Source organism: Parambassis ranga, chromosome 5 (assembly GCF_900634625.1).
Source record: "Parambassis ranga chromosome 5, fParRan2.1, whole genome shotgun sequence".
Classification (NCBI taxonomy): Eukaryota; Metazoa; Chordata; class Actinopteri; family Ambassidae; genus Parambassis; species Parambassis ranga.
Genome location: NC_041026.1, coordinates 18,436,579 through 18,452,735, shown reverse-complemented (window position 1 = coordinate 18,452,735; position 16,157 = coordinate 18,436,579). Strand labels below are relative to the sequence as shown.

Sequence of the window (16,157 nt, the reverse complement as noted above, 5' to 3'; positions counted from 1 at the left end):
AGCTCCCGCCGCCTGAGTTCCCCGCCTGGCAGGAAGGGAGAGGCCATCTCCCGCTTTCACCCATAAAAAATACAGGAGGAAAAAAAAGCCTCCCTCTCGTCCCCCCTCATCTGTACACTACACTCCCCCTGCCCCTCCCCTCTGCTCCCTTCTCACCTCCCCCTCTCACATCCGCAGCAGTGACTGGCCAATAAAATACAGAAAATACGTAAGCACCGACGAGTGCTCGGCGCAGGCGGAGAATGCTCAGTGTGAAGCAGACTCAACCTCTTCCAGCACCACTCGTACTGCTGACATCTCTCAGCGAGCGAGTACAACTAGGGCCCGTCCCCTTCTTCACTCCGGGCTAATTCTACATCACATATAGGCACGGATAGGACAGCAGCTCAGCCATCATCCGTGGAGAGTGAAGGGCTCACTGAGTAGATATCTGTAAAGGGGCGCATCACTTCTACAGCGAAATGTTAGATCCGTCGTCCAGCGAGGAGGAATCTGATGGGATAGTGGAGGAGGAGAGCAAAGAGGCGATGGCACCTCAGGCCGGATCCCGCATCTCTCCAAACAGGACCAGCGAGAGCTCGGGTGGACTAGCGCCCAGCAGCAGCCGCAGCAGTGCCCGTCCGATCAGCCCGAGCCCGTCAGCCGCGAGCGAGGAGAAGGAGGACCTGGAGAAGCTGCACAGAGAGGAAGAGGACCGCAAAAAGAAGCTGCAGCTGTATGTTTTTGTAATGCGGTGCATCGCTTACCCATTCAATGCAAAACAGCCCACAGACATGGCAAGGCGACAGCAGAAGGTAAGGGCCCCTCAGTGCAAAGGCATAATTAATAACCACATGATGACGAAATGCCTTCTTTCATATCGCAGATGTTGTCATTGATGACCTACATAAGCTAGAACACAGGGGGGGTTTGGCCACTAGGCCTATCCGATGGTGCACGGATACAGCCCAGTCCCACTGAAACTACACTTTGTTTTTTTTTTTCTCGACGCAAAAATGCTGAAATCCTTGGAGCTCAGAGTGTATAAAGGCGCTCCGAGATGTGAAAGCACTCGTGGTGCTGCAGAGCTGCAGACTGAGTGCAGTCCATGCTCCTCACAAGTCAGATGAGTCCTACAGACCAGCAAGCTCATTAACTGAAAGGGCGTTCAGGAGATGCTGAATGGCGACTTACAACAGGACTCTGTTGTCCTTGTTAGCCTCACATCACACCGAAAGTGCCGATGTCCATCAGATGTACAGTTGTACGGCTTTGTGTCCTGCCTTCTTCTTGGCGGATACCCAGTCCCAACCCGTTTGCGCCATCACTTATCCCGTCAATTTGGCCTCCCAAGGTGACTTTTAGGCACGGACCCCCTGAGGAGGGGAGCTTAATAGCCTTTCTCCTCTGCAGATGAGCATGGCTGCTCTCGTTGGGATACAGTAAATTAATTGAAAAAAAATATTTTCTACATCCACACATTTAATATTTATGGTCCATATAGGAGGTCCATTATGAGATTTACATGTACAGGGACAAGGCCCACAACCTGGTTTCACAGTGCTGCTCCATTGATGTTGAAGCCAGTTTTGGGTCATGGTGTCCTTACTGTGAAAGTCACCATGCATACACTCTACTGTACTGAAGGAACACTCAGTTGATGGTTATTAATAAGGACAGTGTTTTTAACAGCTGCATCAGCCCATTGATGGTTTGTGTTTTTGTCTTTGTCTGTCAGTAGTGTTGTTATCAGTGTGTATTGTGTAGGGTTGTACCTCATCATGTGAGTGTAGTATCAGGTTCTTGTCCTCATAATGGCAGTGAACCTGCCGCACATTCATTCAGCTCTCATTCATTTGAATCACTGTAAACAATACTATAAAAATCTGCTGTTTTCCTTTGTTTAACCTGCAGAGAACTCGTCTTCCTCCGGACACTGTTAAGCCATATGGTCTGAATTTTTCTGCTGACTCATGCACAAGTGCATGTGGGAGGCGTTAAAAAAACAACAACGGTGTTTCCATCTATTTGTTTGTTTGTATAGCCCTGTTGAGCGTAGGTTACTGATAGTCTAATGCACGCTTCAGTAATGCACTTTCATATCTGGAAGCTCGGGCAGCTACAATCCTCTGCTGTGGGTGAGCAAGTGTCCGGACAAACAATCCAATTCTGGCTGTCAGGCTGGAAAATCAAAGCGTATCAGTCTGCCTGCAGTCTGCCTCTAAGCTTTCTAAGATTTAGTCCAAATCTGCATCTATTGGCTTCAGTTAGTCACTTTGAGACAATTATACACCCTGTGCAAACTTAAATACACCACACATCTTTTTATGTACAGGGAATCAACTCACTGTGTGAGGACAGTTCATTTCACAGCAGAGGCAGCAGTAAAATCAAAGTTGATTACTTTCTGGCAGCTGTGTACATTTGCATTGAACAGTAGTCATCTTTTAATTAGATTTCTGTCCCATGTGGTCACTATCAAATAATGTATCAGGCAATAGACTTCAGTGAATGTGCAACATTAGTCTAGTAATTTCCCTGTAGATTCTTCTCAGACACGAATGTGTGCACCTTAGATCCATAAACAGTTATCCATTTAAGGACATTTCTCGCTGCATTGGCTGCACAAATCTAATATGTCACCCATTATAAAGTTGGCTATTATATATTAGTCACAGAAATATGATGATGCAATTTCTGTAATGAAAAGACTTAAAGGCCTCAGCAAAAACATGTGGAGCAGCTCCATCATAATCCGTTATTAGAAGCTCTGGCATGCAAACGGCAGCGACGGGCTATCACAGGGAAACAGGCCGGGCTGCACACCATGCAAGCTCCTCAGCTGCTTCTTGAATTGTGCTGCCATAACCTTGTGAAAGGATAAACCAATATAGGGCAGGGAACAGGGCAGGTTGTTTCCTTTTTGACAGGGTCTTAAAGATGACTTCAAACCAGCCACATGAAGGCTGCAGTTCAGATATTGTGTACGTGCATAATTAACTGGTGGCACATGTGTTTGCATGCATGACTAACCATCCTGGGACGCACTTACACTAATGCCACTGAAAATGTTGCAAGTAAATTATTGAGGTTATGGACAGATGTAGATTGTGTGGGTGTAATATATGAATTTGTGGCGTCATTGTGGTTGCCCTGGAGGGCAAAATCTTTCATTATTTAATGACCATAATCTGCACACAGATGAATTAAAAGAGGCAACAAAGGCAATCAAATCAAAAGAAAGTGTTGATGTTCTGAAAGGCTTTTATGGCATTTTTCTGTTGGTCTGGTCTCTGGTCAGTCAGACAAACACTTTACGACGACTATCTGATTAGAATTGGATTTGCCATAAATTTCGTCAATGCAAACAGAATAAGCGAAACGTCAGCATGCTAACATGCTACCCTAAGACAAACACTATACCTGTCAAATATCAACTTGCTGTCAACCGAAGCACGTTAGCATGTTGATGGATGCAGCTCTGTGCTTCACTGTTTTATGTTACTGTGTCCTCACAAAGGCACTAAACTATTCAGTCCATTTTTTCACAGAAGAAACAAAATGAATGAATGAGGTTGCAAAATAAATGGAAATTCATCTCTCCACTTTTTCATTTCTATTTTAGCCAGGAGACAAATCAAGTTGCAGTGGCCTCAGAATGCCAAGGGACATTAATTAACCTTTTAAATATGTAAACAAACAAGTTATCAGTGTGAGAACACATTTATTTTGGCCCCCCCGTGCTGTAAATTGAGAATCATATTCCCTTACCGTAATAATGAACACAAATAAATAAGAAACCGACCTGATCACAGTGTTATATACTTCTAAACTGACTGATCTAATTCTACTGCCCAGAAGATAATCTGACCCAATCAGCTCATCTGCCAGCAGGTTTACTTAATAGAGTTCCTCTTGGCTCAGCATTTCAGTGCTGTACTGTAGGCTGCTGACACTCTGAGGGAGAAGAGCTGAGAATTGTGCAGGAGGGTTTGTGATGTGAATGTTAATTCCACTCAAATGCAAATTGGTGATAGTTGGAGGAAGTTATCCACTTTGGTGTTTCTTGGGGTGTAATAGCTTTGTGATGCACTAATTGAGAATGTGTTACTGGATGGTGTGGTTGTTATTCATCTTTGCTAGAGCTCAGCAAAGCTTAGCAAGATATTTACTCAGGTTTTTATTAAAGGGGCATAATTATTTAATCTTTGCTTATGATTGCCGATACATTCAGTCCAGTCGATGAACATTCCAGGAAGAGATAAAGGAAAGATGACTGAGGATAAAAACTAAAGGAAGGAGCTGAGGAAGAGGCAGATAAGGATGACTTCGTGGAGGAGATTAAAAAATGTATACACTGAAAGGACTCTTGCAGTGCAGATTTTCACTTATAACATTTCCAGCATATCTCTTGAGTGTCACAGGAGTGTGCGTTGCCCATATTTCACCTCCATTTCTTGAAAGAAATCTGAAGTAATTAAGTAACAAAATGATGCTTTGAATGGTGAACATATACAGATAACTAGGGGTGAACTCATTATGTTCAGGAACCACTCAGTCATGTGGACAAAAGACAGCAGCAGTAAATTGTAAGGCTCAAGTATGACACTGAAATCATTTGCAAGATTATGTAAGAATCGCTAAATGGAGTTCTGCCTTTCAGTGACAATAAAGGGAAGCTTGGCTGTCAGCTTTGTGTTAACCATAAAACATGTCAATCAGGGGTTTGAAAATTCTGTTAAAGTTAAGTTAAGCAGCAGATCCTCTTACATTTTAGCAAAAGTAGTAGTGAAGACTGAAGGTGCTCACTGAGGGAAATAAAAGTGCATTCAGAAGGAGTGACAGCTGAAAAGCAGCAGGCGAAATACCCCCTCACCCACAACCTGTGCAGCCACGTGTAACATATCACAGCTTCACACAGTTGTATCTTTTGCTTGATTTACTTTTAGGCAGTGAATGTAGACAGGATCTAAATAACTCTGGATAATAAAGGGATAGTGTATCGTAATGCTCACAGGACAAGCATGTGCTCACAGAAATAGCAGCAGAAATGTACGGTAAATCAGCACTGGCATGTAGACGTAGAGGAGTTCATGGATGGCATCATGTAAGGCATTATTCCACATAGGTGGGCAGGGAGTGTGTGTTTATTCTGGCTTGAAAGTAACATCTCACATTGTGGTGTTTCTCTCCTCTCGCAGAAGAATACAAGATGTACTTGTTAATTACAGGCTAACTTTTGCGTCTTCACTGCGCCTTTGTTATCTCGCCTTCCCGTCTAAAGCAGCAACTTAATTTATGTAGATAAATCGTAACTCTCGACGTTTAACATGTGTCCCACCTTAATCCAGGTGGCACAACACAAGAGTGATGGCTGTTTTCTGAAGGACACAGAAAGCAGATTTGTCTGGTGGAGGACAGTTGCTCTATATCCTAACACTGTATTCATGGATTGAGAGAGATTAATCTGTAGGGCTGAGTAATTCTTTGTTTTATTTCTGCATAGGATATAATCCCTGCTTCCAACATCATACACACACAGAGAAGAGTAGATTTGTTGAAACTGCCTTGATAAGACCCACTGTTTTAAAGAAGCACATTTATCAACCATGATTTATCTACCGTGAAAAGTAGATGAAACTATTCCCATTTAACCTTTTACTTTTGTTTTGTGCTGTAATTACATGCTGCTTTCAGTCCCTGCTTGTGTAGCTTCAGGCAACAAAACTACTTAAGTTTAGAAAAGATCACAGTTCAAAATAATGCAACACTTCACCATGATAACTCCAAAAACTAACCTCTTCACACTTTTTCTGCACCTTTATTGTGAAACTGTGACTTTGTGAACCAACATCAGTCCATGACCTACAGTATGTCCAACAGGCAAGCCTAAACCAATGGGTCAAATGCTCTGTTTTAAAATTTATGAATTGTTGACAGATTAATCAGTATATGAATTTTTATTTACATTATATTTAATGTCCTATTTGATAAATTTTCTTACTTTGTGAGAATGTTGACAGCAGGAGCTAAATATCTAAAAGCATCTAAAGCTAAAGCATCTAAATATGCCTTTAAGGTTGACATATTGATCATATAATGATGTACATTACGGTGTCACATCAGTACCTCTACGAATGTCAATCAAGCCGGAGGAAAATTCGATTGAATCAACTAAAGTCTTCCGGAATTACATACTTTCTTCTTAATTGTTACATTTTTCCACATAATTACAAGATAGTTTTCTTCTAATTATGAGATTCTAAGTCATAATTATGAGAAGTTATAATCACACACAAGAAAACTTGTGTGAATGTGTGGATGAATGCACTGTTTGCCTGTGATTCATCTGAGGGAAGTGAAAGCATGCAGCTGCTGGTGGTCATTTAGGGTTGTATGAATTTGTTTGTGCAAATGTGTGCTGTTCTGCTCAAACCCTGCCTCAAAGGTACGAGCGAGAAAGAAAGCACACAGACAAGGATAGGGACTGAAAGTCAGATTAGTAGTGGTGATTTTCCACATTATAGACAGGCGAGCTCTAGCAGGACTATTACTGCAGTCCTCCCTACCATTCTCTCTCTCTCTGTGACGAGTCTCACTGAGGCATAAAGAACACAAACAGCAGCCTGGAGCCGGCATGAGGCAGCACGTCAGGTACACGCTCACTCTGACTTTCTTATCGTGGGTGTCACACATGTCCATGTTACAGCTTCTTTACAGTCACTCCAACACTGCCTTCCTGACAAACATCAGACCTCAGTCTGAGAAAAAACAAGCCTGCAGTTTCTGTGTGAATGAGCGTGCAGGAAAATGGTAGTAAAGCTTGCTGCAAAAGTTTCTCTAGTAATGTAACAGGATATATCTTAACTCAGGCCTTTTCCTGAATCTAACCCTTCTGAGATAATCACCTCTAAAAGCAGAGGGTGAGAGAGAGAAGTGATTGACCGAGACACTAAGTGATTTGTGATGGAGGGTGTTGGGAAAGGATTTATGTCTCGGACTCTCGATTAGAATAAGGCACCAGCGATGGAGATACTGACCCACAGTCAGCTTGGTGAGCTCTCTACAGGATAAAGTACTGCTCTGGCACTGCAGAAGGTTTTTTTATTTTGAAGCTACTGTATATATATATATATAAAATGTTCTCTTAAAACAGTATCAAATAATACTTGGTGGTTTTAGCTGTTTGATTATTTAAATGTTGAAGGATATTTTTGAACATATAAGGAGAAAATGAAATTTTTTTTGTTGCATGCAGCCACGCAAACTACTTTTACGTAAAGAGATTTACGTGCACAATGGCTGCACTTAAAGCTTAATTTTTAATGATGAAAGAGCTGTGCTCAGTATAAGTATTAAAAAGGTCAAGGAAAGGTAATCTTCAAATATCTAGAGCCCTGTTTAAATATTCAAATCATAGTCTGTACAAAAGGATGGATGGCATGACAACTTGGTGAAAAATGAGGCTAGAGCATCTCAATTGTCCCCTGGTGGCTGGCTGCGGTATACATCACACACAAAAAAATAAAGAAAGTTTTTTATTAAACTATCAAATAGCACATTTACAATGAATTATTATTGTGTTTTTGCTTTTCTTTTCTCAGTAGAAGTCCTTGCGCCTGCATCGTTTTTTGTTCTCGTAGCTTCAGGGATTATTTTGAAACCAAAAGAACATAATGAGGAACCATTCGAGCTGTATGGCGGCTGCTGTGAGTTGGTGGTGTGATAGATGATGACTGTTACAAGAAGGGGCTTAGCTGGTTGTGAATGTTCTCCCCTGTATATATCAGCACCACCACAGCTACTGAATAAAGTGTGACAACAGTGTGCAGACTGGTTATACAGAGCCAGAGCTCCCTGTTTTATCCCTGTTTACTGTGTGTCAGGCTCTGTCTGCAGTGGATACACCTGGCTGTTTACTAACCCGGTGGAGTGCTGTTTGCTCGCACAGTGCTGCTGTGTATGTGTTTGTGTCTTCAGAACAGAGCAAATATATGTGAGCATGTCTGGCTGGCGATAATATAGCTTGTGCATAATTGTAGTTTTGTGACCATACACAGTGCTGGTGCTTTGTGTTTGATGAGGCCTGCTGCTGGTGGATTTTGTGCAGCTGTCATGCAGCTTTTGCTCGAGTACTCGTGTTTGCTGTTTACTCAGATGTGGGCCAGTGGTGTCATCTGCAACATGAATAAAATGTGCTTTGTCTGGTGAGAGGATCTACTGACACCATGTTTGCTTAAACCAACAGCAGCATTGGACGGGGAATTCTTCTGAGCAAACACCACAGGAACAATTAGCTTGCATGACATCCTCTCATCAGTTTGATTACACAGTCTGATGTTTTAGCGTCGACATTGCACAAAACATATTTTAAACTCCTTAGATCAACGTGTGTAATTTTTTATGAATCGATTACAAGTGTATTTACCATCACCCACCACTGAAAACCCCTCATTTATTTTGCAGCCATTTAATTTTGGAAAACAGCCTAATTTAACTTCCCCATTCAGCGTTATATAACTTCTAGGGGAAACTCAACTGTGAGTCAGCACAGCAGAGGCTTTATTGCGCTGGACTAACACTAGAGCTACTGCATTCACTTAGCTAATTACTGCACTCGTCACAGCATGGAGGAACAGCTGATATATCCTATATGTTCATTTTAGACTTCAATGTGATAAAATGATCAATATGAACAGGATGATAATCATTACAGGCTCCATATCCATGCGCTCTGTTACCATGTGTTATGTAACCTGCTTCACAGAAGATATACAACAACAGACACAGGCGTAGAGCTACTTTAATCAGTTGAACTAGAGACCATTTCTTAAGCTGGAAAATAAAAACCAGTGCAGATTTGTTAGAATAACTGCAGTTCTTTAAATAACCGCTTGAGGCTGGCCCTAAAAAGAAGTCAGTCCCCCAGTCCACGTAGAACCTTGTTTTAAAATGCCCAAATTTACAGCAGAGACAAACATGTTTATAGGTTTGAGGTTATTTCATTAAGGGTGTGGTCTCTTTGTGTGACTGGTTTATTGGGCGTTTCCCCCAGCTTCTGTGCAGGTGAATAAATTCCTAAACAATCCATTCACATAGTGTTTTCTTTCAATTAGAATATGCTCATTCAACCAACTGTATAACTAAAACTTTATTCCACAATCACAGCCACATTATGGCATACACACAGACTTTACTCTGCCAGAATTTATGGTGACATGTTAACATGTATCGACACAAAGGAAAACCATGTTTCAGTTCAATGAAGAATCACTAAAGCCAGCAAACATTTTACAGAATACAGTAGGTGCCTGAGGGGACGTACCATGAGTCTCTTGTAAAGGCTCAATAGGCTTTCAAATACATGACATACTTTTTTCAAATTACATTAAGTCAAAGCTGTGAGACAAGTTATGTTACATAGAAAATACATGATTAACTAATTATACCAAAGTTTCAGGGACATGAGCTGCAGAATGTTTAACTAAATATTATAATTTAATGTATCATAGCTACATGGGGAAAGTGAAAATTTACTTTAAACTGTAATGAAGTTTCTGTACATGTGCATGTCTCCTCTATTGATAAGTGACAGGTGATTAATGTCACTGCCTACTTCATTGCAAGCAAATGAATTACTGTGTAACACTGCAATCTTGATAAGAGCCACAGAGAGAGAGAATCAATAAGAGCAAAGCAGGAAAGTATGTCTTGGGAGTCTGGCAATACTGATGAAAATGGAGGCATTCCCTCTCATCCATCAACATGTTGCTGCTAATCAGCACGGTTCTCCAATCAGCAATAAAATAAAAAAACTCAACGCCATAAATACTTTATATATTGAAGAAGTAAATGCACCTGCTTTACTGCTATGTGCCGCAGTATCAACACGACAAAGCACACACAGAGTTCGCAGCTTGCTGTGGTGTCACATAAACTCAGGTCAGCCAACAGAAATTGTCAGCAGAAGCCAAAGTATTATTAGCTTTGACCTTTCATGGTGAAATCTTCAGGTTAAACACAAATTTGTTCTGCCAGTGTTTGAACCACAGCATCCATTCTGCTGCTTTTTGCGATTCCCTTTACAGCTATACTTGTCAAAAATGTAAGAATATGTGAGGGTAACAGAGGACACATGGATCACAGCAAGGGCAGCTGTCAAAGAAAAAGGGGGAAAAAAAACAATCCAACAAAATCTAAAGTTTGTGAGGTGGACCCTGTCTTTACCAGGAACACAGACGAATGAAGTGAACAGTGATGACATCCAGGAATGACTGCATGTAAAACAAGGACTAAATGTGCCTTGTAATCTCTTGTAATCTATTTAAATAAATAAAATAAATAAATGTTGTGAAAACATTGACTCTAAGCTAGGAGCTTTACTAACTCTAACATGTAGTGTAGTCTAATGACTGAAAACAAGTAAGATGATGTAATCCTAGCCCTCATGCCTAAAGGATGTCACTCAAACAATCTTACAAGTTGGTGTTTAAGGATGGACAGAGTGATTTTTTTTTTAATTTAGTACTTCACTCTCAGCTTACACTAAAATAATCACATGTTTGGTTTGTGTTGTTTAATCTATTAATATTCAAGAAAACAAAAGGCACTGTATTTTTGCCCTGAAACATTTCAGTGTCTTTGGTTGAAGTTTGTTCAACACACCAGCAGTCAACAGAAAAAGTCATCTCAGGCTATATTTTATTCTACACATTATTCATGCAGCTTTTTCATGTTGTAGTTTTTCTTTCCTGGTTTTGATTGAATGTATCTCATCACTCAGAATACCATCTCAGCCTGAAGAGACACGGGCCTGTTTAAAATTTAATCCTCTATTGCAAATGTTTTACAAGACAGCCAGGAAACAGTGTGTCTGAACTGAATAAGAAATGGAAAATAAAAACATAAATTATAGTCTGCACACTGCAGTATAAGGAAAAACAATAAGTCAGCACTGTGTGATGTGTTCAGTGTCAACATTACTTTTAAAAATGGACAAGCAACCATAGATGTGTGTGTGTGTGTGTGTCTGTGTCAGCTTCGGCTGTGGTGGTGTCCCCCATAGACCTGACTAATTTGCATATTGGTGTAATACTAACATGTCTTGCCTCGGGTTGTTCCTTGAACACCGTGGTCTATTAAAACCTAGCAGGGAAGGTCCACACTTTCTCTTTAATCTCAGTCTTAGCTGTTGCAAAGATGAATAAACCTGAAACCTTGAAGCACAAGAATTGATATCTGATCTTGTTGATATGCTGTTTTATGTTGTAAGTGGAACTTTTATGCACTTTAAGTGCTATATCATCCACTCTACCAACACTAACGCTTGTGAAAAGGCTAAAGTATGAGTGATGTGTTTGTATCTGTAGTTGTGTGTTATTTCTGTCTGCATACCTGACATGTTTCTGGTAATTTGGCTCTTTTAGGGAAATGACCTAATGTCATTTTCTGAACATTATCAAACGGGGGTTGGGGTAGTACGACCGACACACAGATGGCGTTGAAATTGCCTCACAGGCACATGATATGTGGTACTTTTCCATCGCACTCCTACACCAAAGTCTGTCACTTGCAATGTGCTGCAGAACGCATGCAGACACACACATAACCAGCAGGTCCTTGTGCTTGTTTGATATATACAACAGCTTGAACTGTGAGAATGAAGGCAGTTGTCAGAGGAAGATTGTCAGGCTATTGACTGGTAGGTCACTGACTCAGTAACCATGCATGAAATCAATCCAAGGACATTTAGACCTGTGTGAAAATGGAAAGTGAAACAAGAGGAGGGTTAGAGAGTATATCACACGAGTGCAACATCTGTGATCTCAGGAAAATAAAATATCTGAGAGCGTCCAAATTTACACCATGGCAGAGATGGCTCACTCAACAGCCATTTAATGTGTCCTTAATCACTTGGGTTTCACTTTTCTTATAAGCCACATGTCTTCCAAGTCCAACCAGTGTGACACAAAAATTATATATATATTTTTTTAAATTGACAAATCAGAAGAGAATCAACAGATCCGACAACACATATTTGCATTTTGCTAGTACTTTAATGCTTAGCACAGCTGTGTAGATGTCAAGGGTATGGCCGGCTAGCTCTATGAACCACACAATGCGCGACCTATTTTATCTATCTACATAACGTTCACAACACTTCTGGGCCGCCCACTTTGGAGACAAGAACCATTTTCACACATAAAGCATGATTATAATGTCTCAACTTTGTGTTAAAGCATGTTTGGTAGCAAGTTTAACATCATGTTCACAGCTATATTTTTGGGATGTTAGCACGCTCTGTTGTCTAACTGCTAATTAGCAGTTTTACAGGTTTTACACCAAGACAAGTAGCCAGATCACCAAATCTCCTGTAGAGAAAGACACCGATGCCTCAAATTTAATGGCAACACATTCCAATGACAGTTTTCTGTTTTTGCTATTCAAGAAAAGGATGTGAAACTACAGCTGAGGCCCAGGAAGTTCCCAACTGGGTGATGTTAAGGTGACATCCCCTCTATTTGGGGCTGATGCTTTCCTGTTGGCGCCTCTGCAATGTGATTTACAATGCCCATTAGTTGGATTGGTAGACTCGTTCAGGTCTGAGGTGGTGAGAGATTATCCTGGTAGAAAATTCTAGGCAGCTTGGGGTGTTTATTTATGAGTGATAGTAAAAGGGATTGACTGACTAATGCAGACTCACCATGTAAAGTCATAGCAGTAAAGCAAAACTCTCATTTACATGAAATCTCTGAGCAGTGACTGAACACATATGAGGACCTCATTACTGAGCTGCTGGGTGACAACTGTCTAAAATGGGTAATGTAAACCCACATAAAACCTTGGAGACCATCTGGCCTGGGACTGCTTAGTGTTCCCCCAGGAGGAGAACATTTCTGGGGAAAAGGATCTGCTGGCTTATTTGCTCCCCCTGTGGCTCATATGGCTGGAGTAAACAATATGGTTGGGTCTTATTTTTGTTTAAATCGCTTGTTTTGAAGCGTTTTCTGTCTTTTTCCTTTTTTTACTGACATGTCCTCTGTTTGTCCTTTGCTTCCAAAGATAACCAAGCAGCAGCTTCAGCAGACCAAGGATCGCTTCCAGGCCTTCCTCAATGGAGACACACAAATTGTGGCTGATGAAGCTTTCATTAACGCTGTGCAGAGCTACACTGAGGTACTAACGCACCAAAGCAGCACAAACACAAGCACAAACACTTTTAAATTAGTCACTGAATGTCTTATCTTAACCTTAACTAGAGAAATGCAGCTTTGCTGTAACATCATTTAATTTTATATCATCATTGAGTTTACACAGTCCTCCTGCTAGTCCATGTCAAAATGCCTGAATTCAGAGGGCTCAGTGGTAAAATGGTGGCTGAAGCTTTTTGCACCACAGAGCGTGTGGATTGACACAGCCATCCATTCCAACCTCACTGTTCAATCTGCAGATAAAAGAGAAGAAAACCATTATTATCATGTGTGCATATGGTGCAGGAGGAACAGCCTATAGTGGGATCCATGATGGAAAAACAAACTATTATGAGACACCAAAGTGTGAGCCTGGAACCATCAGCAAACATACAGTGATGACAAAGATAATTACTTCATACAGACTATCATTAGAAATATAACAGATCTTTTTAATAGGGAGCATGACATACTGTAAGTTTACTCATCCAGTGTATAAAAAGAAATACAGTCTTTATAACTTTATATTAGATAAATAAAAAAACATAATCAACTTTACTTTATTTATTTTAAAGAAAGTATGTGCCACAGGGCTTTGTTGAGACAGTTAGGATTGTAGAATGATTAATTAATATAATTTATTAATTATTATTCAGCCAAGTGGCTTTACCCCTTGATACTGTTATTAGCTTAATTATGGATGAGCATTTTGTGTATTTTCAGTGAAAAAAAGTTCCTAAATGCTGAAAAATCACCAAACAATTCAAACCTGTGCTACTGTACTGAGACGTTTCAATACAGTAGTTGCTGCTTTTTAGCCATAATGGATGCTAAGAACAAAATGTGACTGTCAAAGTGACAAAGCTGATGGTTACTTCACTTCACTTGATGATGTGACAATATAGCCTTGTCTGTGTCCCTGTTAGCCTGTCATTAGCAGGAGACAGAATGAGTTTGATGAGTCAAAGCAGCACACACATGCCTCTGATTTGACAATTTGAAATTTTGGCAGTCTTTTCTTGTTGATGATGTACAGTTTGAAAGAGAATGAAAAGCTTTTCACAGCTTCAAATATGAATCAAAGCAACCATGTCGTTCCTAATAATCATTTAGTATAAAAGTTCTCCTTTTTTTGCAATTGCACCTAGTGACACTGCTCTCTTACAATGTAGGTGTTCCTGAAGAGCGACCGTGTGGCTAAGATGGTCCAGAGCGGCGGCTTCTCAGCCAATGATTTCAGGGAAGTGTTCAAGAGGCACATCGAGAAGCGTGTGCGCAGCCTTCCGGAGATTGATGGCCTGAGCAAAGAGACAGTGCTCAGCTCCTGGATGGCCAAATTTGACACCATCTACCGTGGCGACGAGGATCCCCGTAAGGCACAGCAACGCATGACAGCCAGCGCGGCCTCTGAGCTGATCCTCAGCAAGGACCAGCTGTACGAGATGTTCCAGAATATCCTTGGCATCAAGAAGTTTGAGCACCAGCTGCTGTACCAGGCCTGTCAGGTGAGTCATCACGCCAGCAGGTGTCTGGGAATTTTCACACATATATGCATCCATTCAGCGCATGAATTAATTGCCTAACAGTACACTGCGCCACTTATATACCATGTTTTTTTTTTCACTCCATCCTGATTTCAGCCTCAACAAGATTTAGCATTTACCCTTATTACACCTGACTATAGGATCTGAACTGGATGGCTTATGCATATATTAATGATAATACTGATTAATTTGTAAACTCAAGGTTTATTTGGAGTTATAAATATTATATAATATATAATATATATTTGTTGGCTCTGGCATTATTACAAAAGCAGATGATATAGCTTTGATACAGCCCTTGATACTAGGCCAGCAATACTTCATTGTATTGGACATATGTTGAGATTGCTGGTGGATAATAGTGGACACCAGGGTGCTTGTGTCAGACATAACTCTCCTTTCCGTGCTGTCTTTACTGCTCTCTGTGGGAATGCTGAAACCTGCACTAATGTAGTCTTTCTCCGGGAGCTTGATTAAAAGTCCTACCTTGGCAGGATTTGGATGAAGCCTTTGACACCGTTACATCTGCTCATCATTTAATGTATAAAGTGCATATACCTCCTCATCGCATTTAAATCTAATAGAAACGTCTTTTGGAAGCCAGGCTGCTGAATTTTCTTTGGATCAGGTCTCCCTCTTCTTTCAAGCAGCCGCTAACATATAAATCTGAGCTGATGGCATGAGTTGCCGTTAAACAAATGAGATTGTTCAGTATTGTTCAAATGTCTCAGCTAGGGCTGGGTAAAAAAATCGATTTAATCGATTTCGGATCGATTCCATTTAAATTTTGCACTATCGATTCACAGGGCATGAGATCGAGTTTTTTTGTGTTGTGTGATTTTCCTCCCTCAGCGCTCTGGTGCGTGATGACGCAGCTGCGCAGTCGTACGTCGCGTCATTCAGGCACGCAGCCAAAATGGCTAAGGCAGGGAAAACACCGCTCGGCAAGCCATCCCAAATGAAATCCGAAGTGTGGAATCATTTCAAGTTTAAAAGGACAAAGGACGAAGAGCTTGATAAAACCAAGGTAGTTTGCAAGATATGCCAATCAGAGCTCAGTTATTGTAGGTTTACTACAAACCTCAGAAACCACCTGACAAGGTACCACACTACGCTAAACTTAGCTTCCGACAGTACACCGCCCGGAGCAAAACAAAAGAAACTGAAGGACCTGCCAGCATTACCGTCAGAGTCTCCGTGGCCCATAAAGACAACAGAGGCCATCGCAACTTTTGTTTGCAGAGATTTACGCCCATACTCGGCAGTGGAAACTGAAGGATTCCGGCAGCTCATTCAGATGCTCGAACCACACTACGTTATGGTGCAGCGTAAACATCTGAATGAAACTGTGATCCCCGTGATGTATACATCTGTGAAAGATGTGACACGAATGAAAATACAGTCAGCAAATGTCAATGAGCTCCTTTTCCTCAACAAGGATCTC

General features: G+C 41.0%; 1 protein-coding gene across 4 annotated transcripts in view; it reads left to right on the top strand.

The window, feature by feature from the left end:
* The first annotated feature begins 265 nt into the window (after positions 1-265).
* The window catches only part of cadpsb (Ca2+-dependent activator protein for secretion b), a 59,323-nt gene continuing 43,431 nt past the window's right edge, over positions 266-16,157 (top strand). For all 4 annotated transcript variants that reach the window (XM_028406035.1, XM_028406033.1, XM_028406034.1 and 1 more), the window contains exons 1-3: positions 266-794; positions 13,042-13,155; positions 14,342-14,674. In XM_028406035.1, the coding sequence (XP_028261836.1) occupies positions 462-794; positions 13,042-13,155; positions 14,342-14,674 (780 nt within the window). In that variant the 5' untranslated portion in view covers positions 266-461. The remainder of the gene's footprint in view (positions 795-13,041; positions 13,156-14,341; positions 14,675-16,157) is intronic.